The 25,414-nt window shown below is 32.9% G+C and overlaps 2 protein-coding genes across 2 annotated transcripts; both read right to left on the bottom strand.

The window, feature by feature from the left end:
* Window positions 1-1,856: 1,856 nt before the first annotated feature.
* LOC149901230 (pickpocket protein 28-like) lies at window positions 1,857-10,308 on the bottom strand. Its single transcript, XM_090111558.1, has 14 exons — window positions 10,079-10,308; window positions 9,555-9,740; window positions 9,340-9,469; window positions 8,720-8,841; window positions 8,256-8,361; window positions 7,814-7,965; window positions 7,244-7,355; window positions 6,362-6,454; window positions 6,096-6,235; window positions 4,637-4,767; window positions 4,192-4,251; window positions 3,441-3,651; window positions 2,577-2,750; window positions 1,857-2,036 (listed from the first exon to the last, which is right to left on the bottom strand). The coding sequence occupies exons 1-14, from the start codon at window positions 10,105-10,107 to the stop codon at window positions 1,943-1,945; spliced, it is 1,740 nt and encodes a 579-aa protein (XP_089967684.1). The 5' UTR covers window positions 10,108-10,308; the 3' UTR covers window positions 1,857-1,942.
* Window positions 10,309-13,649: 3,341 nt separating this feature from the next.
* Window positions 13,650-23,373, bottom strand: LOC149901229 (pickpocket protein 28-like). Its single transcript, XM_090111559.1, has 14 exons — window positions 23,208-23,373; window positions 22,743-22,937; window positions 22,523-22,652; window positions 20,341-20,462; window positions 20,080-20,185; window positions 19,804-19,958; window positions 19,538-19,649; window positions 18,410-18,502; window positions 17,516-17,655; window positions 17,090-17,220; window positions 16,515-16,574; window positions 14,953-15,163; window positions 14,340-14,513; window positions 13,650-13,867 (listed from the first exon to the last, which is right to left on the bottom strand). The coding sequence occupies exons 1-14, from the start codon at window positions 23,222-23,224 to the stop codon at window positions 13,771-13,773; spliced, it is 1,743 nt and encodes a 580-aa protein (XP_089967685.1). The 5' UTR covers window positions 23,225-23,373; the 3' UTR covers window positions 13,650-13,770.
* Window positions 23,374-25,414: the final 2,041 nt, after the last annotated feature.

Raw genomic sequence — 25,414 nt, 5'->3', positions numbered from 1 at the left:
AAAGTCTATCTAGCTGTTTATCTGGGCATTGAAAAATCGGCCCTTAATAAATTAACAAACTACGCTGCAGTTTAAACTGCACATCTCGAATTGTCCAACTTCCTTCATCGAGAACAAACCGATTGTTAGAATCTATGCGTTGTTCAAACTGAAAATATTATTAACCTAAATTGTATAAAATGTATTTCAGTAATAATCTCAGTATGTACCTACCTATGTAATTGTGGTTTGTAATCTTAAGGTAGCGTTTGCATTGTTTTTGGCAATTATGTAGTCGTATAATTACGAATTATGATGATCCATTTAGATTTATAAAGCAACAATGCTTATAATTGGACATATTAGTAGAAAATAAAATATACTTGTGTAAACTATTTTTCGTGAAAACGTAAATAATGTTTTTGCGTATTTAAGTAGATAATTGTGTGTACGCTATCATGTATGGTAATAAATTACTCATTGATTATAATAATTGTAGGAAATAAACGCATTGAAACTGCATTTTTTCTTTTATTTTATTAACTTCACTCAATTATATTATAACAACAATAGCTCACGAATATTATTCATTCAAAAGTTGCAACGACGTCATGCCAAGATGATCCTGTCACAAGTAGGTATCCGTATATAATATATATATATATGTTTTATTTCCAGTGTTCATCCCATAGAAATCTAAATAACAAGACACTAGAAGTTGTAAGCGTGCGTGACCTTGTCGCCACTCAGGTGATTTGCACAACACCAGTGCATTCGTCACTGTTCAGTTGCTCTGGAGACGTATGAGTGTATACATGGTGTGTTTCAGCAATTCCCATTGCGGAAATTCTTCCACAAGTTGTAATTATACTTATAAAGGAATAATATTTCATCGGAAAATATTTTTTTTTAGAAATAATGCCGTTTTTCCTTAAAATTATAGAATATTTACAAGTATTACGAGCGTCACCATAGTAATCGAAATAACAATGAATGACACAGTCGACCATTCTTATTATCACGTTTGTTCGTATTGGAGCAAAAAGTCTCATATACTTAGGGATGTTATTCTAAAATAAACCGTAAATTCGTACGTTAGGATACATATTCAAAAGCTTAATTTAATAGATAAGTTAGTTTTCACTAAAATCAAGCTGTCCAATAAAAGGCATAGTTTACTTGTGTGTACTGTTTAGCTTTCGGTTTGAATGTGTTGATTTTGGCGACAGCGGTTTTCATACGAATTATGACATTTTAGCACTTCTATGTGTCTTGTTATTTAGATTTCTATGGTTCATCCCCATGAATGTTTAAAACATAATTATTTATTGTATTACAATTACAAATTAAATACCTACATGCAATATGGATGTTTTGGAGACCCCAAAACAATGGTTACTATTTTTTATATTTATGTCAATCACGTAAAAAACACTGCAGATTGTGACAGGTTACACAGGTTCAACTTAATGGTTTAGGTTCAGCCTGTACCCTCAAAGGAGGCCCACGTCCCTGGAGTGGGAAAGTTTATGGGCCGATGATAATGAGGTAAACTTGCTATGTAAACTGTATTTTATTTATCTATCCCAATTTAGCTATCCCGATATCCAATAAGAAATAAATTCTGGAATAGGTAATTAAATAAGGTGTCATTGGATAGGTCTTCTAAATGAAATAGAGGTTTGTCCTGTGGGTTTCTCAATAAGTTTTTGTTTAAATGTAGGAAAAAATGTTATAGTTTCTTCTCCCAAAATCTACGAAGTAGAAAGGGTAGTAAAATAAAAAATTGCCAATAATCTTTAAATCTTTTATTGTTGAAACATGAAGTACAATAAAAATTTATCTGCACATATGCGTATGCTTAATGCTTATGACGTATCCTTTGTGTAAAGTAAAATAATTTTGAAAATATTGTGCATACCTATTTGGAGAGTAATAATGAAATTAATCGATGTATATGTACCTATGTAATTTTTGCAGGTTTGGGTTGCACTCCGATGTTTTCAACCTTTCTTTGAAGTCTTTTGGTATGTTTGTTCCAAATAACACAGCATAGCCTAAAACAAAAATTAAAAAAAAAATAATACAGTTTTGAAATGTGCATGCTTTTACATTTGGGTATTTAATACTACATATTTTAACAATATGAGCGTATATGAATGAATGAATGAATGAATGAATGAATGAATGAATGAATGAATGAATGAATTCTTTATTGCACACACCAGTTGAAAGAAATAACATAAAATACGATACAAACAAATTGCACAAAGGGTGACCTTATGGCTACAGAGCCATCTCTTCCAGGTGACCCAACCAAGGAAAACAATGATAAATTACAAATACAAGTAGGCGTATATTTAAATTTAGGAAAACAACAAGTCACGGCCGATTCGCTTATAAGTGTGAGTCTGTGAATATTTATCTATGTTTTCCTAGGTTCAATAACTAATAAAATTAAGATGTAAAGATAATCCAAAAATTAACAACATTTGTGTAAAAGTTGAATTATCGCTAGTTAGAATAAAGAGTACCTAGTTGAATCAAGTACTGAGTTAATTTTAATAAATGGTGATTGTTAAAAGTGGTTTAATTACCTCAATGAAAAGAAGTATAATATTTCAGCAACGCTCAATATAGAGAAGCCCATGAAAAGACCCAACAGTCCACCACAGTTAGCCAGAAAATCGGTTCGGCTATAGAGCTCTGACCTTCTCGATGCTATGAATTGACTTTCTTTGAAGAATATTCGGACTCGAGCAAGGACTAAACTGAAATGTTAAAAAACAATAATAACTTTACTTCAGCTACTTTCACAGTATCATGTCCTTTGGAATTCTTCTGTGTGTACCTATTTGTGTAGGTACAAAAAAGGAGCGATACGTTCAATACACAGGGTGGAAATTTTCTATGGGCCCTGGAGGGAAGGTACTTTAAATAATGGAGATAGCAAAATTAGCTGGAAGGAAACATTTCTTTATTTTTTAATCGCGGCTTCGCCCGCTTTGTCGAAACCTAATCCATAGGTACTTAATATTATAAATGCGAAAGTACCTCTGTCTGTCTGTCTGTTACTCAATCACGCCTAAACTACTGAACTAATTTTCATGAAATTTGGTATGGAGATATTTTGATACCCGACAAAGGTCATAGGCTACTTTTTATCCCGGGAAAATGACGCAATCCTGGAAATCCCACGGGAACGAGAACTATGCGGGTTTATCTTTGACTGCGCGGGTGAAGCCGCGGTCGGAAACCTAGTAAATTATAAGTATACTTTAACCTTCCTCGTGAATCACTCTATCTATTTAAAAAAAACCGCATCAAAATCCGTTGCGTAGTTATAAAGATTTAAGCATACATAGGGATTAGGGACATAGGGACAGAGAAAGCGACTTGGTTTTATACTATGTAGCACGATAGAACTGCATTTATTTAAATATTTTCGAAAATTCTCTTACGATTGTAGATCCTCAGTAGATTCTTCCAACGCCTTGAGAAAAGCCATCCAGTTGTAGTCCTCCTTCGACGTCTCCGCCTCGTACTCAATGGACGTGCACGCGGGGAGACACTCGCAGCGCGCGGCTACTTTTCGCGCTTCGCCCAGCGTGTCGTAATTGGCGTTATTATCGCTTGCAAAAGCCGATTTTATTTCGATCGCCTCTAGTTCCACTGGATAAGAAGTTAGACGTTTTGATGGATTAATCATTAAGATAATATGAAAATCTAAAGAAGGCCACTACTTTGTTATACCACTATATCTATATATATCTCACTATTGACTATATCATATACCTACTTATAATTTTATAGAATACTAGCTTGCCGCGGTTTCACCCATAGAATCGAATTTTACAGATTAGCTATATCTGTAAATATCTAGGCTCCAAATTAAATACAGGCATCCCAAGTTGAACTGCGAAGTTGTTGATATCCTTCAAATTATGAGATAGGAAATAAACATACGTCTAAGGGCCGATTTTTCAATGCTTGGATAAAACTTATTCGTCGAATAATGTATAAAACTACCATTTTAAAAACGTATTCTAATTTAACGTATTTGACAGTTTACGTGACATTTTAATATTATCGTGTAATACTTTACTGGACGGATAAGTTTTATCCAAGCATTGAAAAATCGGCCCTTAGTCTTATATTCTTCGTACAGAAATAAAATGGCCTTAGCAGTTAAAGTAATAAGTAATAACTTACTTTGTGCCTTCATTAAGCAGGCCACACTACCGGCGTTGCAGACAGCCATGTCCGGGCCATCTTCCAAATAAATACAAAAAATTAGATAGGTAATTTCATTTCATGATGCCAATTACGTAAACTGTACAGGATATTTTCCGTAGGCGTCGATAAATAACAGGCTAGTCTAATATAGGTATTATATAATTATATCAATATATGTTTATTGTATATCTGAATAAATAAGCCATTTACAATGTATTTTATTACTCATCCTTTCTGGTCTGCTTCCTGTGCTGGTGGTTGGTACCAAATGTTCAGACTGTTATCAACATACGGACTACGGTAGACATAATAGATATATAAAGCGGAAATGGGGGAACCACAAAACGTCAGATTAGGATATTTTGATGACCATACACCTACATGACATCCTCGTTTCTTCGTGATTCTATTTTCTACTCACGTGGCAGCCCAAAATGTACACAACCGCACCTCGCAAACGTAAAGTTGGTTAAGCATTCCATTTCACAATTGGCTTGTGTGTACACTTTGAAATAATGGAGGTAGCGCTCGCTCGGAAAATAGCATTGCCGTCTGAAATCAAAATATTTCATGTAAAGGCAGTTACTTGCATTATAAGGTAGTTTGTCTATTCCAAGAAAAAGTTTTAGACCGGGAGATACTGACACAAAATTTCGAGTCATTTGTAACAGGATGGCGGTTCTACAGGGGTCTTAGTACGCAATGACAAAAAGAAAAACGATGGCGTGAACGCTGGTACCGGCGGCTTAGTCGCGTGGGCGTTAGTCGAACTCGTCGGAAAATAGCGAAAGTCAAACGATTTGTAACAGTATGGCACTTATTTTTCCTGTAAGTTTGAGGATCAACAAATATAAATACAAAATTTCAAAGATCTATGTGTTGGAAATCTTCACTTATATAAATTAATTATAAATTAAGTTTTCAAGTATGACAGCACTTTTTCCCCCTACTAGAAGTATGGCAAATATAATAATGGTCACATTTTATCAAATACTCTCCAAAAATCCAAATGCAATACTGGTACAAAAAGTTTGGCGAAATAAAAATTTTTTGCAGATTTTCAGCGGTATGGCGACCATTTGGAATCGTCCGAAAAGTATGGCATGGCGATTTTCGTAAATGGCTGCACGACGATAGTTACCTGTGCAAAAGTTAGCCTGGTACAAATGGTTGAATGATTGTTTTATTTAAATCAACACATTCGCGTCGGTATGGCGGGCTGTAAGTCACACCGGAAAAGTATGGCATGACACTACCGCCTACTAATTTTTTATGGGCTATCGGTAAATTCTAAAATTTTTGTGTTACAAATCGTTTGACTTTCGCTATTTTTCCGACGAGTTCGACAAACGCCCACGCGACTAAGCCACCGGTACCAGCGTTCACACCATCATTTTTCTTTTTGTCATTGCGTACTAAGACCCCTGTAGAATCGCCATCCTTGTTACAAATGACTCGAAATTTTGTGTCAGTATCTCCCGGTCTATTTATAAGCATATGGAATATATATTAATGATTTAAGTATAAGAAAGTTCGGAATTCAAGCAGACTATTGAATTACTTCGTATAAGATTTTAGGTAAAATTTAAATTGACCATTTATTACATACATATTACATACTTACTAGCTGTTGCCCGCAGCTTCGCCTGCGTGGAAAATATAAATTTTCATGGTAGAAACTTTCATACCCTATTTTATCCCCTTGGGGGTAGAATTGTTCCGAATCCTTTCTTAGCGGATGACGTCCTAACATCTATCTGCATGCCAATGCTGCATGCAAATTTCAGCCCGATCCGACGTGTGGTTGATAGATCACTATGTCAGTCAGTCGCCAAAATTTAATTGAAATAGAATAATTTTAATATCGTTCAATTAACTACCTGTGAGCATCATACGGTCTCAAACCTTCGGAGGTGGTCATCATTTTAGGTTTAACAGCAACAATAACTTCTTGTGAGAGAGGAGACCTAAAGTATTGTTGGGAAAAACGCGGCAGTTCTGCTGGGTTGTGGAGATAAATCTAGAAATAAGTTATATTAATAGTATTATATAATTTACAAGATTATGAAAGGTATAAAAACTATAATCCCAATAAGATCCGTGTCAAAAGCATTAGAATTTAATCAAAGTGACTAGGATAATATACCTTAAATCCTTGTATCGGACCTGTACACAGGTAATCCAAATCTGTTTTATTTACTGATAGTATAAGCGACAATCCAGCTTTGGCGCCGTATCCCTGAAATAAAATCAATTGCTGTAAGCCTATGTTCACACGGAGACACGGTTTTTTCTACCGAATCGGTTTTTTGCAGTTTTCGGTTTAGTGGTATCTAAATAAATAAAAAAAAATTATTGTACATACTATATTGTTTTAGACTGGCTTTAACGATTTTTTTTTCTGTTTTTTATAAATTTATATAATTTATAATTATAAAGCATTTTAATGCCATAAAACAAAAAATATCAAATTAATAGACCGACAACAAAGTGATCCTAGAAGTCATTAAACTAAAGGTTCATTTTTAATCCTTCTGAGGTACGGAACTCTAAAAACGTTTTGAAAAAAGAACATTCGTCTTTGAATTCATTGAGATAATATTACTACGTATGGAGGAGACACTACGAACAAAATCTGTGCGCCATTTTTTTGCTCTAACTAAGTTTTAAAAATTAATATCTAGTTAGGTACTTACCGATGAAAGTTATTCCTTTGCACTTTTCCGTATTATTTGTATTATTTGTGCAATATCGTAATACACACGAAGGCATATTTGATGCGTTTCACTTTAAAACCATTAAAAAATACCGCTCAACATACGCCACATGGCGTATGTTGAGTGGAACATAAGTGATGTAGGCGGTGTCGTCTCCATATTAATATTATCTCAATGTTTGAATTTGATATTTTTGGTTTTTGAGGTTCGGAGTCCTAAAAAATGATAAAGTTACAGACATAAAAAGATTAAATCAATCAACCTTCTCTTGAAATAATATTTATTTTGAATAATATACATAAATAACTTACAGAGCCTCTATGAGGATAAGTTTCAAGCGGAGTGTTCGGAGGATAGCCGCCCTCGAGTGACCAAGATTCGTTCTTATTGCTGTATTCTAGATGTTTATAGTCTGTATGTAAACTAAAAGGCAAACAGAAATACATTTAATACTTTACTATTTATTAAGTAACTAGTAACAAAATGTTTCGAAATACAAATATTTCCTTCTAGCGAACCGTCAATGATCAAAAATCTTCTTTTTTAAGTTTTTTAAGAATTTACAAAAAGGCATTTAGATGATCTTCTACTTTTAGGAAACTTTATTTTCTTTAGTTATTGTAGTGCATGAGCAATGAAGTTATGATTGCGTAATTATACTTTATATATATTATTTAAGTAAATAAGTGTTATTGAAAAGGGATAAGTAAAATTATTGTCAATAAGTAAGTAAGTAACCTAGATAAAAAATTATAGCCGCACATTCATCGATAATTTATCATTTGTTTAAAATCTTTAAATACTTTTATTTTAAGAAGCAAGATACTTAGTAGCTATAAAGTAAGAAAAAAAAGTTTTAAATAGCTTTATAATTTATATACTTTTCAACCCTGAACAGATCTTCAGCGCCAAGACTATTGAACGTGTAGCAGAATCCTATCTGAGTGATCATGGTTGAGAACAATTCAGAACAATTAGCTAGAGTATTCTTCCATCTGCACGAGTAGAGTGTTTCAGATATATCTGGAGCTAGCTGGAAAACATAATGAATAGAGGTTTATTTAATTTACGTTTTCCTTTGTAATAGACTGTAGGTAGGTAACTATGCAGAAAAATATGTCAACAGTACGTACAGTATATGAGAAGGTAATTTTTTAATAAAGCTTTAAAACCAATTGCAGCGCAATTGACTGCAACATTCAAAAGCTTAGCTTATTTAGGTGGCTTACCTATAAATAGCGCTTTTATCCTATTTTGATATTTAAATTACCGTACCTATACCGTAAATGTACATGTAGGTACCTACATTATTTTACATCATACCTCTCTTAAATTTTCAATTGTCTCATTGACTATTGAAAATTTCCGGGCATAAGGTGGTGCCAAACGCTCATCGCAAAGTAACATTACGTCTTCATATAAAAGGCGCCTGAAAATTAATAAGTTTTTGTATAAGTACTTATGATTAATTTATTTATGGTTATTATAATACATATTAATAACCTGCTTACTAATTTATGTCAGAAAAATCAGTGGAACACAAAAAGCAGACAGTTTAATTATCTATACTAATATTATAAAGCTGAAGAGTTTGTTTGTTTGTTTGAACGCGCTAATCTCGAGAACTACTGGTCCGATTTGAAAAATTCTTTGGCTGTTAGATAGCACATTTATCGAGGAAGGCTATAGCCTATAATAACATCACGCTGCGCTACGACCAACAGGAGAGGAGCCACGGGGGTGAAACCGCGCGGAGCGGCTAGTAATATTATAAAATACATACTTACTCTTCGACTGTAAGATTTACATAGGTAGTGGGGTCGTTATAAAGGCGGAAATATTCGGTAAAGTTAAACTTGGATTGCTTTACTTTTGTTTCGACACAGATCGTCACTGCAGGGTAAGGTATCTGTGAGAAAGTAGGTAAACAATAAAACACTTAAAGTATTCATTATTTAGTAGGCATTCTTTTCAGCATGTAGGTGATTAAGTAGTTTATAGGTTATTAATTGTAGTAATGTAGTCTACCTACTTGCTAATAAAAAGTTTAATATTATTATATTTTTTAAGTAGGCCTTGGCATCTATTATACCTATAGATGATTTGCGTACCTAGCATGACGCGCCTTGGCTACGAAGAAAGCTACATACTATATACACATTCCTTCCTTCTACCAGTAGGGAAACTTCATAGAACAATCTCGTAAACACACTTGCTTGTGTGTCTGAGCCATTTCGAACGTTTTGTATGATGTTTCCCTACTGGTTGTATCTGTATATTGTGCTTTTACCAACTATATAGGTTGCGACCTAAAGTCTAGCTCTCCCCGCTCTTAAATAGTGCTCTTAGAAAGACTAGGATGTCTTAGAAGGCGTGAGCGAATATTAGCAGGTTACAGTATAAATACCTGCCAAACTGGAGTATAAGTTTCCGCAAAGCTTACGATGACTGGTCTTTCATTCCATTTGATCCATATTTGGTGAATCAACACAGAGCATAGAATAAAGCTAGAACTGAACATAAATAGCCAGAATATTCTAGAAAGGTAATTGATCGATTAGTCATATTAGATAATTATACTTACATATTTATTGATGATATTATTTTGCAATGCAAACTTACTTTTCGACGATGGTTCGCTGTTTTTCTCCAATATATCTAAGGCCATGCAAATTTGAAGAAGCGGTGTAGTCGATCAAATATTCTTTTATTATAGAAAATTTTCCTCTTATTTTGTTTGTACTCGAAGCAACATTTCCATTCTCAATTATTATTTCTGATTGTAAATCGGCTATGTTGCCGAGACTCCTGTAATTTAATAAATTAACTGTGTTGTCACTTGTCTCAGATGACTGTTTGGATAATAATATGAATGTAGGTATACCTAATTACCTAGTTACAGTTTAGTATTTATTTAATTATTTTTTTTTTACTTTTATCATTTCAGTATTAACTGGATAGCATTTTTTCGAAAATATTTTCTTTTTAATGAGTAAATATAGAAAGCGTGTCATAAATTACGGAAATATAATCATTAATGTGCACTTATTTTTATTTTATCGTAACTTTGAAAGGTTGGGAAGTCTCAATCACAGAAGCATTTCCAGTAGTGATAACATAGGTTACTAATTATTGTCACAAAATACCTTGTATGTCGCTTCATGACGGACTTCATGGACAGACGCGGAGGACTTATAAAGAACGTTTTTATGCCATTGTATGAGCTGGGTTGTTTGTAGTCCAAATTAATTAATTAATTATAACATAACTGGTATAGTGGTATCCCTTGAGATAGTAATTACTACGAAATTAATTTCGTTACTTGGAATTATAATTTTTTTAATAATATGGTAGCTCCACATAGTGCCGTGAAGCTCCATGAACAGGCGAGAATGTGAATGTGGACGTATTTCGTATCGTTCACGCGCGTTCGCCTCTGTACATTCGCGGCATAAATCGTGTCCTCCACGTTCATACGACGCTCGCAATCGTTCGTGAAACCCGCCTTGAAATGGAGCCAGCCATGGGCACAGTACATAATACAGTATATTATGTAGGTATATGTCTAGTACCTAATCTGTACTATGGGTTACTATGACCACCACGGGATCGCGACTGTTGATGTGAACGCGGAAGGAGGTGAGAATCGAAATAATGGTCGGGGAACAGACGCGAACGCGCGTGAACAAAACCTACCACGTTCACGTAAGCACGGATGTGGAGCCGTCATATATGATAATGACAAAGCATGTTTAATTAATTAACAAATGGAACTAATAGGTTATTAATTGGGTGAACCAATAAATAATAATTAATGAGGACATGTTTCCAAATTAGAAAATGTAAAATTTATTTTATACAAGTTTAAATGACTTCTTTATTATCGTCATAGTTTAGTTGTATTTTTTTTCAACATAGTAAAAGGATTTGAGCATTTTTTGATATCTCAATTATATACACTTAATGAAAATAAAAATACGCATACAAGCTTAGGTACGAAATTTACAATTAAAATCAAGTATAAACAACAAAAAAATTCAAAATCTCTATCCAGTTCCTATATTTTAACCCCACCAAAAACATCAATGTGAAAATTGCCAGCCAAGTTCATTGCTAAGAATAAGTGTGGTGGTTGACTTCGCAGAAAAAGGTATTGAGATCTAAATGAGAGCCAAGTTCTATAGAGACAATCCTGAAAATATTTAAAGATAACAAAATAAGCGCTCGTATGCAACTTTATCCCTTGTTAACCGACTATTTTAACATTAGGTTAGATAGCTATTACATATTATGAGGATGTTCCCTAACATAATTTCTGGCACTGAGAGCACATGAGTAGAAAGACGGAATTCCGTCTTTCAACTCATGTGCTGAGAGACCGGTTAGACCGCTACGGTGCTAGACGCTAACACAGCCGTAATAAAGTTGAATATCGCGTGCGCTCTTTGATCGCGTTCGAGCTCGAAACTAAATCTCGTAAGTCTCAATTCTTATTTCGTTTATAACTAAAGTAATACATAATTGATCTAGAGAAAAAATATCTTGGGATTGGATAGTAAACAAAATTTTCTTAATGTTAACATTTATTTTAGACATAAAGTCCAAGTAAATCTTTAAAAAAATGTAATAATCCTGAAAAAATGCATAATTTTTGAATAAAAAATGAATCGAGCGAAATTGTTACAATTACGTACCTATCTGTCTTGAACATTGAAAAAGACCCAATAAATCATATATGTACTAAAGTTCCATTTTCATGGTAATTTATGCAAATTCACATAAAATTTAGGGAGCCTCCCCTTAACTGCATCAATGTTTGCTAATTAAAAATATTTTATTTTAAATTGAATGTAGAATAATAATTTACATGTAGCAATTAGATAAGAGAGAGATAAATTAAGCTTAGATTCCACTTTGCCTGTTTTCACTAATAAAATTGTCATAATCTTTTAATCATCTTTTATTTGGTTACCTACGAACTGTTTAATGTAGTTTTCAGGAAACAAAATCTTTGCTATACTCAATTTAAATTATTCTAAATTCAATTTAAATCAATACTCTATCACTCTCTAGTCTCTTCCAAATTTAAAAGTAGGAAGTATAAGAGCGAGCGCGCACGAGCAACTTTGTCTCCGCAACTATTTTGTCTCCGCAACAATTTTGTCTCTCCCACCTATGGGCTAGTATGAAAGTGCGCGCACGTAGCGACGCAACTCCCGGGAGACTTTTTTGTCCGCGGGTTCGGAGACAAGCCCGCGACGCAACTGTCGCCCTATCTATTGGTTTCAATGCAAGTGCGCGCACGGCGACAAAAATGTTGCCGGACGGAGGCCGCCGGCCAGTTGCCGCGTAACCGGCGTAGCGATAGTACGTATTTATGTCAACGTATTTATTCTCGTACACAGTAGTTTTTAACCGACTTCAAAAAAAGGAGGAGGTTATCAATTCGGCCGGTATATTTTTGTATGTATGTACACCGATTACTCCGAGGTTTCTGAACCGGTTTACGTGATTCTTTTTTTTTTGATGCGGAATGGTGTGGAATTGGTCCCATAAATTTTATTCGGATAAGCCCAGTAGTTTTTATTTTATGAGCATTTTGTCTGGTCTCGATGACTTAATTGAAATGTAGCAAGTAACTTTGATTCATTTCCAGGAAACCGATTGAGCTGAAATTTTGTATACGCATGTAAATGGGATAGCGATGAAACATTATTATGAGATAGAGCTGATTTGATGATGGAATCGGAAGGTGGCCATAGGAACTTAGTAATATATTGACTCAACTTTATCGAGGTTGAGCTCGTTTGATTCGTGTTGAAAAATACACTAAAAAGTATTAAATAAAAATAACTTCGTTAAAAACAACCGACCTCAAAGACGGAAAAGTAAAAAATAAAAAATATTTGATATTATTAATTACTACATATTATTTACCTAGATGTGCTATTTACTACAAAGGTTTGATGTCAGTGCACGGGCTTTACTAAGTGCTTAGTGCTTGGCACCGACTTCTAACCTATTTAATAAATTAATAATAATTAATAATTATATTGTTTTTAATGGAGTTATTTTTATTATTAGTAGTTTTTCTGTCTATAGTAGAGCCATTTTAATAGGCAACATTGACAGTTCAACAAAATTCAGCAACGTAATCTAGTGACGACGCTATAGAAAAATGTGTTATTTCGTTTTGTTGGAACTGCTTTACACATTTACTTAATTTTTTTCAATTACGATTACATATATATATATATATATATGTAATCGTCGATATACTAATAATAATATTAGTATCTTTTATATATCTTTTTATAAAAAAAGGTTTTTCAGTTTTCACGCATAAACTACTGAACCGATTACAATGAAATTTAGCACACATATAGAGGATAACTTGGATTAACACATAGGATAGGTTTTATCCCGGAAATCCCACGGGAATGAGAACTATGCGGGACAAGAGCACAGACCACAACCGTCTCTTCGAACACCATGTTGATAAATGCAGAAAATTTTAAAGAAAAAGTTGCGTTGCTGTCGCTTTCGTGAGCGCATCGTTCAAAACTTTGCGAGGAGACAACGACAGAGACAAAATAGTTGCCGGGAAACTAAGTTGCTCGTGCGCGCTCGCTCTAAAATGCAGTTCACGCAAGCAGTAAAGCCGCGAGCGGAATAATTAGGAAATGAAAAAAAATCCAGTAAACTTTAAATCTTTTATTAATCATAGGAAACATGAAGTACAATAAAAATTAATATTAACATGCGTATAATTTTCCTCATGAAAAGTCAAAATATATTGAAAATATCGTGCACATTTGGAGAGTAGGTAATAATGAAATTAATCCGTGTATTTCATTTTTGCAGGTTTAGGTTCCACTCCATTGCTTTCAACCTTGTGTCTTTTGTTTTGTTTGCGCCAAATAACACAGCATAGCCTAAAACAATAAATTATTATAAATTAAATAATTTATTCATAAAGTAATACAGTTTTAAAATGTGCAGACTAATTGCAACATTTATAATACATACCTACTACATTTATATGATCGTACATTTTAACTTAGGAAAACGAAAAGCCAAGGCCGATTCACTTATAATAATTAAACAAAAAAATATCCGACCATTCTTAAAAGAAACTGTTGTTAATCGAGATACGATTAACGTAAATATAGATACGTTAACTATTATTCAACTTAGCGGAAATATTGTGAGTCTGTGAGTGATTTACGTTTTCCTAGGTTCATCAACTAATAATTAACGCGTAAAGATACATAATATAAATCATCAACAAAATATGTGTGAAACTTGATTGAATTTTCGTGATTCGTCAGTTATTTTTACAGTACAAAGGGCAGTTGAATTAAATAGTGAGTTAATAAATAATAATATAATAGGATGACTAATTACCTTAATGAAAGGAAGTATAATATTTCAGCAACGCTCAATATAGAGAAGCCCATGAAAAGACCCAGCAGTCCACCACAGTTAGCCAGAAAATCGGTTTGGCCGTAGAGCTCTGACCTTCGCGATGTTATGAATTGAGCTTCCTTGAAGAATATCATGACTCGAGCATAGAGAAGACTGAAAAGTTAAAAGATAATTAATAAATTTAATTCTGTTACTTTCCCAATATCAAATCTAATAGAATTCTATGGGGAAGGACAGCAGATATTGAAACACTGTTTGTTGTACAAAAAGAGCCATATACGATCCCATTGAGTTACTATTTTAAAAACCTTTATCATAAATGTAGTTATTACTTCAAAAAGCTCATTACCTACAGCAATAATGAATATGTTGAAGATGAAAATCCATGGAATGCTGTCGTCGTCGAATTATGAAAAATGAAAAGGTACAGCTTTTTAAAGGTAAATATTATGTATTTAAAAAGAGCAACTACAGACTTCAGACTACAGGCTCTGTCGAAACTACTTTCAGATGCTTAAAAGTTTTTCTAAAAAAAGGTCTTATAAAATGTTTGAGTTTGAGTTCATATTATATTTAAAACATAGTCACTCACTCAGGATCAATGTTGTCGGCCGGTATATGGTGCGCCCTGAAGATGGCCATCCAGTCGTAGTCCGCCTGCGACGTCTCCGCCTCGTACTCAATGGACGTGCACGCGGGGAGACACTCGCAGCGCGCGGCCACTTTGCGCGCGTCGCCCAACGTGTCGTTGGAGTTCTCGTCGCTTGACAGACCCGATTTTATTTCGATCGTCACTAGTTCCACTGGATAAGACGTTTCAATGGATTAAGGAATGCAAAACTAAAGAAGGATGTGATATGTATATGATTATAATTTTATACAATACATATTGAATACTAGCGGTGCAGCGCAGATTCAGTTTTCACCCCCGGGTTAACCCGTGAGTAAAATAAAATATTTCTATATCTCGTGTGCTTTTCTGGCAGTGATATAGCTTATAATATTAAGTATTTATCGTCAAACTTAATTCCGAGATTTTCGCGAGAAAGAGGTCACATACATCTATCGGTCCTCTCAAACCATCTTAATATAATATCCAGTAAGATCAGAAGTAGGTATAATAAGATGAGATTGATCACATATCGTAATGGCACCAAAAAGTATAGCAAAAATAATGTCTTCTATGAATCTATGTGAAGGAAAACTTCAGTAAGTGTTTACGGCATACGGGTAATAAAGAATAAGAATAAAGAATAAGAATAAGACAGATAATGATAGGTTAATCATCTCATCTTCCGGGAAAACCAAGAGTAATTTTTAATATCTAAAATTATGAAGGAATGAATAAGCACCTATATTATATGTGCCTTATATGTCTAAGTGATAGTAATATTCTAAGTATGCTATAATTACAAAAAGGTAAATGTTAAGGTCACTTTGAGTCACGATTTCACTGCGATACGTGAAGCATTGTATTGCAATTTATGACATTTATTGTAAGAACTATGCAAGTATTACTTGAAGACGTGAATTGTATAGGTACCTTATATTATACATATGTACTAATTTATAAGATATACTTTATATGTAAAACTTTTAATGTAGAGTCACAGAATTGAGAAAAGTTAGGTAATAGTACAGGTAGAGTGCAGAAAGAACTCTAACGGATTACAATAATGGATTGCAGCATTATTATTTATTAGTAACTAGCTTTCCGCCCGCGGCTTCGTCCGCGATTTCAAAGAAAAACCCGTTCCCGTAGGATTTCCGGGATAAAACCCTATGTCCTTTCTCGGGTATCAAAATATCTCTATACTAAATTTTATGCAAATTGGTTCAGTAGTTAAGGCGTGATTGAGTAACAGACAGACAGACAGAGTTACTTTCGCATTTATAATATTAGTATGGATTTAGAGTATAGATTCTCTTTGTTAGACAGACACACTAACGAATATTAATATTCACAAATTTAATATAACAAATTATTATTACAAACAAAACCTACAACCTTATTTGCTTATTTCCTTGAATTGCGAAGTTGTTGATTTCCTTCAAATCATAAGATGGGAAAAAATACGTCTCTACCTACGTACAAAATACGTATCATAAACACCTGGAATAAAAACATGAAATATAATTGAAGTAATAACTTACTTTGTGCCTTCTTTAAGCAGGCCACGCTGCCGGCGTTGCAGACAGCCATGTCCGGGCCATCTTCAAAATAAATACAAATTAGGTAACTACATAATGCGAATTACGTAACGGATATTTTCCGTATATTATTTCTGCTTTGCTAGCATATAGAATGTTATAAAAAACTTACATGGGTGTTTAGTTTGTCCAATATGTGACTGCATATATTATATTAGTAAAAGATAGTGCTTACACTACGGAGACATTTCTAAATGATCACATTGACCTACTTATAAAATAATAATAGAAGATCCCAAACTAAGTAAAATACTTGTACCTAAGGACTGAGTTCCGTTTTATTCTTGTAATTAAATGTTGTTGTAAAGGTTTTGATTCCTTTATGACCACTTATGTATATGTGTCGTAGCCAACCAGCTTCCCTAATCAGCCATTTAATTATATCTTCCTTTCTAGTCTTATTGCTTGGTTTACAAATATTATAGAGCAATAATGGAAGGACCACAAGACGTCAGCCCACGTCTTCGTGTACTTCGTAATTGGTTATTTAATAAGGACATATTCTGTTTTCTACTCACGTGGCAGCCCAAAATGTACACAACCGCACCTCGCAAACGTAAAGTTGGTTAAGCACTCCATTTCACAATTGGCTTGTGTGTACACTTTGAAATAATGGAGGTAGCGCTCGCTCGGAAAATAGCATTGCCGTCTGAAATCAAAATACATATTTTATTTAAGGATAAATAATGTAATTGGATTAAAAGTTATTTTGCCTATTCCGAATGAAGTATCGATCTATTATTATCATCTTTTAGAAGTAGGAATAAGGCACATAACTACCTATTATGTATATAGAAATTATTTGTATTAGAACGTTTGGATTTCGAGCAGACTATTCAACAAATCCATAATTATGTATTTAGATAAAATTTAAAATTGCCTTTTTATTCACATATTGTGTCAAAGAAGAAATATGACAATTTAAATATCTATAATTTAAATACCTGTGAGGATCATACGGTCTCAAACCTTCGGAGGTGGTCATCATTTTAGGTTTAACAGCAACAATAACTTCTTGCGAGAGAGGAGATCTAAAGTATTGTTGGGAAAGACGCGGAAGCTCTGCTGGGTTGTGGAGAAGAATCTAACAAAGGAGAATGGGCAAATTGGGCCTGAAACTTGGGCTAAGACCAATACACACGAAATATTGTTTTTGTGATAGATCATTACACATACTTAACGAAAAAAATAAAATAAAAAAATAAATCAACCGGGTTCTTGTACAGTCAAGGCAAAAAGTTTTATTTATTTTGCGCACAATAACGGTGTTTTTAATTCGAGTGAAGTAAATATAAACCTAAATGTCACTGGAGTGACTGAGTTTAACCATAAAAAACGTCTAACTGCGTTGAATTATAATAAACACGGTATAGGTACCTGTTACAAAACTTAATATTAGTGTATTTTGGTTATTAGAAGGCTTCAGATTAGTACGTCTTTGTAAGTGAAAGTGAATAGAAGTAACATAAAGATATTGTCATTATCTTGCAACAGTTATTAATAGCAAAAAATATTATACACAAAGTAATAAAACTTGATGTGACTGTACAAAAACCCGGTTGATTATTTTTTTATATATATTTTTCCCGTTATGTATGTGTTATGATCTATTATAAAATCAATATCTCATGTGTATTGGTCCAACTCAAGTGTTCAGGCCCAACTTCCATAGTAAAATGCCCATTCTCCTTTGTACATAATATGTTTTTAGTAAGAATTTTGTATGTGTAGATAGGTACTAGAATGAATGAAATAAATCGTTTACAATCTTATTTAAATTGAAAAAAATTTCATTTAAAAAGGATATTTTTGTAAGTAAATATATTCAGTTTAAATACCTTGAATCCCTGTACCGGACCTTTGCACAGATAATCCAAATCTGTTTGTTTGGTGGTAAGTAAAAATGTCAATCCAGCCTTGGCTCCGTATCCCTGAAAATAATACAATCAAAAGGATTATTACTGGGTGGTTAATTACCTAACATTATCAGCTACACAGTAAATTTTTAACTGACATTCTTAAAAACGAAGGTTCTATTTTTTTTTTCATACTGTAGATATTTGGCACGAGTACCTACCGATAATTTGTTTGAATACAAGCTACATTGCCATGTAATTACTGATAAGCTAATGCCTAACAAAACGATCTACTTTAAAAACTACATAAAACGGAACCATAATATAGTTAATCCATACTAATATTATAAATGCGAAAGTAACTCTGTCTGTCTGTTACTTAATCACGCCTTAACTACTGAACCAATTTGCATGAAATTTGGTATAGAGATATTTTGATACCCGAGAAAGGACATAGGATAGGTTTTATCCCGGATATCCTACGGGAACGGGTTTTTCTTTGAAAACGCGGGCGAAGCCGCGGGCGGAAAGCTAGTTGTTACATAAAGCGAAAGGTCAAAAACCTTTAAAACCTGCAGCATCATAGTGAAGGCTATGCGGTATGTTTTTGGCAATCTCCCAGGGAATGTTTCCACTTATTTTCACCTTTCGCGTAGTGTTCACATCAGAATTGCTATTGTTTTGTTTCATCTTAAGCCATGCTTTAAGAGGTGAATGCTTAATCGTTCCTCCTCAATACAATGATATGATTTCTGTATACCTAATTGTTTTTAAAAAAAATGTAATCCGACTTCAAATTGTCAATACCTACTAGACCAAATTTTAACAATAAAAGATTCGTCTAAACGTATTGACATAATTGAAAGTTCTGAGATCGGATTAGTCGGTTGATAATGGAAACCCCCATAGGAATATAAAGAAAATTTGCAAAAACACATCATGTTGCGGGCGCAGATACCGTTTTTGTTTTTAGAATTAAGTGAAAAATAAACGACTACGACGACGATAAAAACACAAACCAATAATCATAAATGGGTCTTCAAATAATATTTAGTTAACAAAAAACATATTAATAGTAATAATTATGTGCTTAGAATTTAGAATACTTACAGAGCCTCTATGAGGATAAGTTTCAAGCGGAGTGTTCGGAGGATAGCCGCCCTCGAGTGACCAAGATTCGTTCCTATTGCTGTATTCTAGGTAGTTATAGTCTTTATGCAAACTAAAATGGAAACAAAATAGTATAATTATAATTGTACCTATACTTTACTCTTCATTTATGTAAAAAAAATGTTACCAGAATCCAATAGATCCAACTGTAAAAGCAAGTGTATAAAGACATAAAGATAAGTGAAAAAATGGTTTTATATATTTACTGTTCAACCCTAAACAGTTCTTCAGCGCCGAGACTATTGAACGTGTAGCAGAAACCTTCCTCGGTGATAATGGTTGAGAACAAATCTGAACAGTTATCTTTCGAAATATCCTTCCATCTGCACGCAAAGAACATTTCAGATATATTTGGAGCTAGCTGGAATATTAAGTTTCAGTTAATACTAAGTATTGTTTATTTTACATCATTAAAATGAGATTTATATGACGATTTGGTTGTTTCATTTACCGATATGGAAATGTACATATATTTTACATACCCCTCTTAAGTTTTCAATTGTCTCATTGACAATAGAAAATTTCCGGCCATTAGGTGGTGCCAAATGGTCATCACAGAGTAAACTTACGTCTTCAAATAAAAAGCGCCTAAAAAGAAATTAATTTTATATGCTCATTTAGTTTTTTTAATGGTTATAATAATATTAAAAATCTGCTTACTCATTTATGTCGGCAAAATCAGTGTTACACAAAAAGCAGACAGTTTAATTATAACATATAAAATGTATAAAAAACATACTTACTCTTCGTCTGTAAGATTTGCATAAGTACTGGCGTTGATATAAAGGTGGTAATAGTCGGTAAAGTTAAACTGAGTTTGCTTTGCTTTTGTTTCGACACAGACCGTCACTGCAGGGTAAGGTATCTGTGAGAAAGGTAAGAATAAAATACATTTTATGTAGGTGAGCGTTTTCAAAAAAAAGTGTACCCCTCACTTTCGGCCTGTCCCCTGTGTTTCAAGTCGAATAACAAGTAAAATTTATATGATGGCTAATTATATAATGCTTGAAAAGTATTAAATACATCATAATTTGATAAATGCAAACAATTAATTCACGGAAACATTGCGTACTATTTTTTAAATAATCATTTTTAAAACTAAAGTGTCAGTTTTTGGCGTGTCCCCATCCAAGTTCTTCGATGTTAGAGAAGCGATTCTAAAAAGTTTTATACCAAGGTACCATAAGTTTTAGTGTCATCTAAAAGTACATTTATTTGCGAATCGTCGCATGTAGTTCATAATTAAGGCCTTATAATCGTTTAAAAGCAATTTGATTTCCAAAAATATCTTAAAAAGTGGTACCGACCGGACATGTCGGGTTTATCACGGCTAATAATGCCACTTACAAATTTTAGATTACTATTTGAATTTTATAAATGGCAAAATTATCGTTTACTTTCACCGTCCGCTAATTTAAAAAAGCTTATTTTCAAATACAGTTCGAGTAAAACAGAAGTGTTTTGTGAGTGCAACGGCCGTTGCAATTTCTACTGTCTGGTTTGAGACATATTATTACTTGATACAGGGAAGTAAACATCGTTAAAATACTTTCAGAAGATGAGCAATATATTCATTAACCGTTATTTACATTTGATAATCAGTGTAGGCACATTTTTTCGTCAGAATATAATTTTGACTAAAAACTGAAAAGAAAACGTCACGTCAGTTTTGCAACATTTTGCTTCGTGACCTATAGGCTGACAAGAAAAGTCGCAAAACTGCAGCATAAAGCCAAGTCTAGATTGTCATTGTAATATTCTTCATAATTTTTATAATTTTTTCATATTTTTAGGTTTCACTGATCTCGGGACCAAAAAGGACATGTATAATTTGCAAAAAATGGTATTGCAATGAATGCGTTGGTCAGCAGGTATACCCTGAATACATAATATGTGATACATGTATGGAAAGTTAAAAGGTGTAGGTAGTGTAACTCTGAGTTTTACCCTAAAATTGATACTGTGTCAAACTATGTGTTGGTGTATTTTTTTTATGAGACTTAAATAAAATTTTTGTAAACATATTCTCGGTTTTATTTTAACCATGTTAATTGGATTCAATATAAACCTAGCCTTATGAAAAATGGTCTATCGGTTTTGCGACAGTCCCCCGTTTTGCGACAAGAAAAATTTTAGTTTTTACATTTTTTTATTATACGAGACACAAATAATTTGATTTCAATATTTAAAATGGTTTTACTGTTCCGAAATAAAATAACCACTTTGCCGATTTTAATCGAAATGTATTAAGTATCGTAAAAGTAACGGCTACTTTGGCATCAGCTGTGGCAAAACAGAACTTAAAGCTCGTTTAATAGGAATTTTATTAATTTGTCGACTTCAATTTTCTATTTTTTAAATAATGTATGTTATAATCTTCGTAACACAATCAAAATATTTTGCGTCTTTCTTCGTAGTTAATAGTAACATGAGCATTAATGACTGTCGCAAAACTGACACTTTTTTTCACAGTCCCAATTTATTTTGATGATTTCTCGTAAAACAAATTAATCTGCAAGAAATTAAATACAATTTCACTTACTATGATGTATATTTAAAATTTCTAAATCAAAATTTCATTAAAAATGCAACATTTAAAATTTATCCATAAATTCAGGCATGGTACACTTTTTTTTGAAAACGCTCAGGTACCTACTTCAAGGAATAAATATTTTAATTGAAAATATTTAGACTTTCAAAAATAAGACCTAGTTAAGGTCTTATTTTTACCATGAATGATACATTTGTCTAGATAAATGACAGAAACAAAACAATAGATGTAGAGAAAAGAGAACACCTCCAATAAATTTTAAAGGTTATCTTCAATCTACGATTTATTAATGCTAAAACGTCGATGTAAACTAATAAGGACAAGGAATTATGAAGGGCGTGAGCACATATAAGCAGGATACCATAAAAGCTAACCTGCCAAACTGGAGTGGATGTTTCCGCAAAGCTTACGATGACTGGGCTTTCATTCCATTTGATCCATACTTTACGAATCAACACAGAGCAAAGAATAACGCTCGAACTGAACATAAAAAGCCAGAATATTCTAGAAATTAAATTGATCATTAGTCTTATTATTATTACCTAACTACTTATGCACATTTGATGATGATATTATTTCACAATGCAAACTTACTTTTCAACGACGGTTCGCTGTTTTTCTCCAATATATCTTAGGCCATGCAAATTTGAATTAGCAGTGTAGTCGATCAAATATTCTTTTATTATCGAAAACTTTCCTTTTCTTTTCTTTGGGCTCGAATTAACGGATATGCCGTTCTCGATTATTTTTTCTGATGGTAAATCGACTATGTTGCCGAGACTCCCTGACCTAAGTGTTTATCAAATAATGTAATTAAATTTTTATGTGATGCTGTTTATTATAATTTTTATACGAATCATATAAACTGGATAAGATTTTTATCATAAATATTTCAATTTTATGTTAATTTATAAGGATGAATATAGAAAGTGTGTCATTAATTACGGAAAAAAAAACATAAGCGTGCTACTTTTGGTATTTCATGGTAACTTTGAAAAGTGAAGTCTCAATCAGAAGCATTGCCAATAATTTTGGCTAAAACTAATTGCCACAAAATACCTTGAATGTCGCTTCATGACGGACGTTCGATGAGACGAGCTTCAAAACAACGTTTAAAGCCATTGTTTGGGCTGGGTTTTTTGTATTCCAAATTAATTCATTACTTATAACATAACTGGGATCCCCTGAGATACCTGCGTACCAATTACGAAATTAATTTCGTTACTTGGAATTATATTTTGCAATAATATTCCATTCTAAATGATAATGACAAAGCATTGTATAATGTGTTTAATTAATTAACAAATGTAACGAAATAATATGATAGGTGTAAGGTGTGTCATTGAGTGGGTGAACTAAAGGGTTAGTAGGTAGTAGGTACTAAAATAGAAAGATCCCCGTAAAAGATAAATAACACATATTGCGTTACAAAAGTAATTTAAAACTTGCCAAGTATAATTTTCATAAAAGGACAATTATTTAATTAAAAACAAGGTAAATTAATTAAAAGACAGGTTGAAAAAGAGTAAATAAAATAAGTAAGTTTAGATACGAATTATATTTATGGTGCAGAGTATTATATTGTATGGTTCTACATCAAATGTTGGATACATTTTAATGCACATAATAATTGTAATTGTATGTTATTTATTAGTTGATAATATAATATTTTATAGCTACTTCGATGCTTACCAGACATAATAATTCTATATCTCATCTCTTGCATATTGTCAATTTTCTCTTTAGGGTACCAAATCACAAAAAGAAAGAACGGAACCCTAGTAGAAACATTTTTGTTTCTTTATATGTCTGTCAAGACTTTTCTTTGAAATTCATCAATTCCACTGACGCGATTGTAGCTATGAAAAAAACTAACTTCGAAGCCAACATAACGCCGTTATTGCAGCAAATTTTCGACATTAGCAAGGTAATCCAAACCTACCTACTTTCCCGTGAACTCAGAATCTTAAAATTTGGTACGAATCAACATCATAGACTGCACAAAAAAAAAGAGAAAATTGCGAAAAGCATAAATTTAAAGATCCAATATATATTTAAATGAAAAAAATTGTACGGATCCCTCGTAGCGTGGGTACGATTTGCACTTGATCGAATTTTTAACTATTTTGTTATTTTGCTCTATTATAGAATGTGTATAATGATTGTATGATACCGGTGCAGCATAACGGGGATTTCGTGATGGCATGGTGATATAAATGACACATCGAAAGCTCATTATGAGTTGGTATGTTATAATTTATCAAGAAGATGTGACATAATGTTACGGACAAAAAATACTACATATTTTCTCCTATAGAATAGAAAAGGTACACAGGTTCAATCTATAAAATAGTAGGTATGTTAGATGTAAGACGGGATTTCTTGTTTTATTGTAGGTAACTTAATCCGTCGGATCTAAAACAAACACTGAAACGACTGTCTACTCATTTGAATATGATGGTAACTCATTAATATGACGTACCTTTTAATCAATATAGTTTAGAGAGAAATGTTTTCGTTTCACTCGAATTTTTGAGGGCCGATTGGCTACGGTTGTCCTATAGTGTTTGACTAGAAAACAAATTATGTAATATGCATAACGTAAGTATTGCGACGAGACAAATAACTCAATATGACAGCATTGATTTATGTTCCTTATAATAGTAGACAGTCTACTGAGTAGATTGAGTTGGCCCTATTTTTGCTAGAGAAAGGACTGTCGCACATGCACTTTGTGATGTTAAGCTAGCGTTAGCTACTATCCGTAGTAAGTATATTATTATTAGTCTGTGCTACTATTAAGTATTCTGTGGTTAAGCTTTAGGTATGTTTTTGTTTTTAGAAATTATTTTTTAGTGTGTATATTTTTTGGCCATAAGCAATATAAATATTTCTAAGAAGACGCAATTTTAAATTACATATGGGAAGTATTTTTCCATTTAACATCCAAAAATATGAAACTTCTTCTCTTAACAACAAGTAATAAGTTCTATTATACATTGCTTTAAGAATTATGGTTCAAGTGGTTAATATAAATATAACGAGTAATCCTATAAATCAATATTTCTTTCTTCCACATGCTACTTATATCATAAAATATTATTTTTTTATTAGGAATAGTTTTCTCGAATCAGAAAATTTGAAACAGTTTTTTGAAACAAAAAAAAAAAACAACCACAACAAAAGTTTATCCTACACATACCTACAAAAGCTCGCTCCGATTTCGCGCGATTTGAAACAAAAAGAAAGTAAAAGTTTCTCAGGAA

Source organism: Colias eurytheme, chromosome 17 (genome assembly GCF_061535395.1).
Source record: "Colias eurytheme isolate Ceu_HAF_F1 chromosome 17, ilColEury1 Martin Lab GWU primary, whole genome shotgun sequence".
NCBI classification, from domain to species: domain Eukaryota; kingdom Metazoa; phylum Arthropoda; class Insecta; order Lepidoptera; family Pieridae; genus Colias; species Colias eurytheme.
Note: the sequence above shows the minus strand (reverse complement) of the source record. Positions and strands in the feature narration are given on the sequence as shown.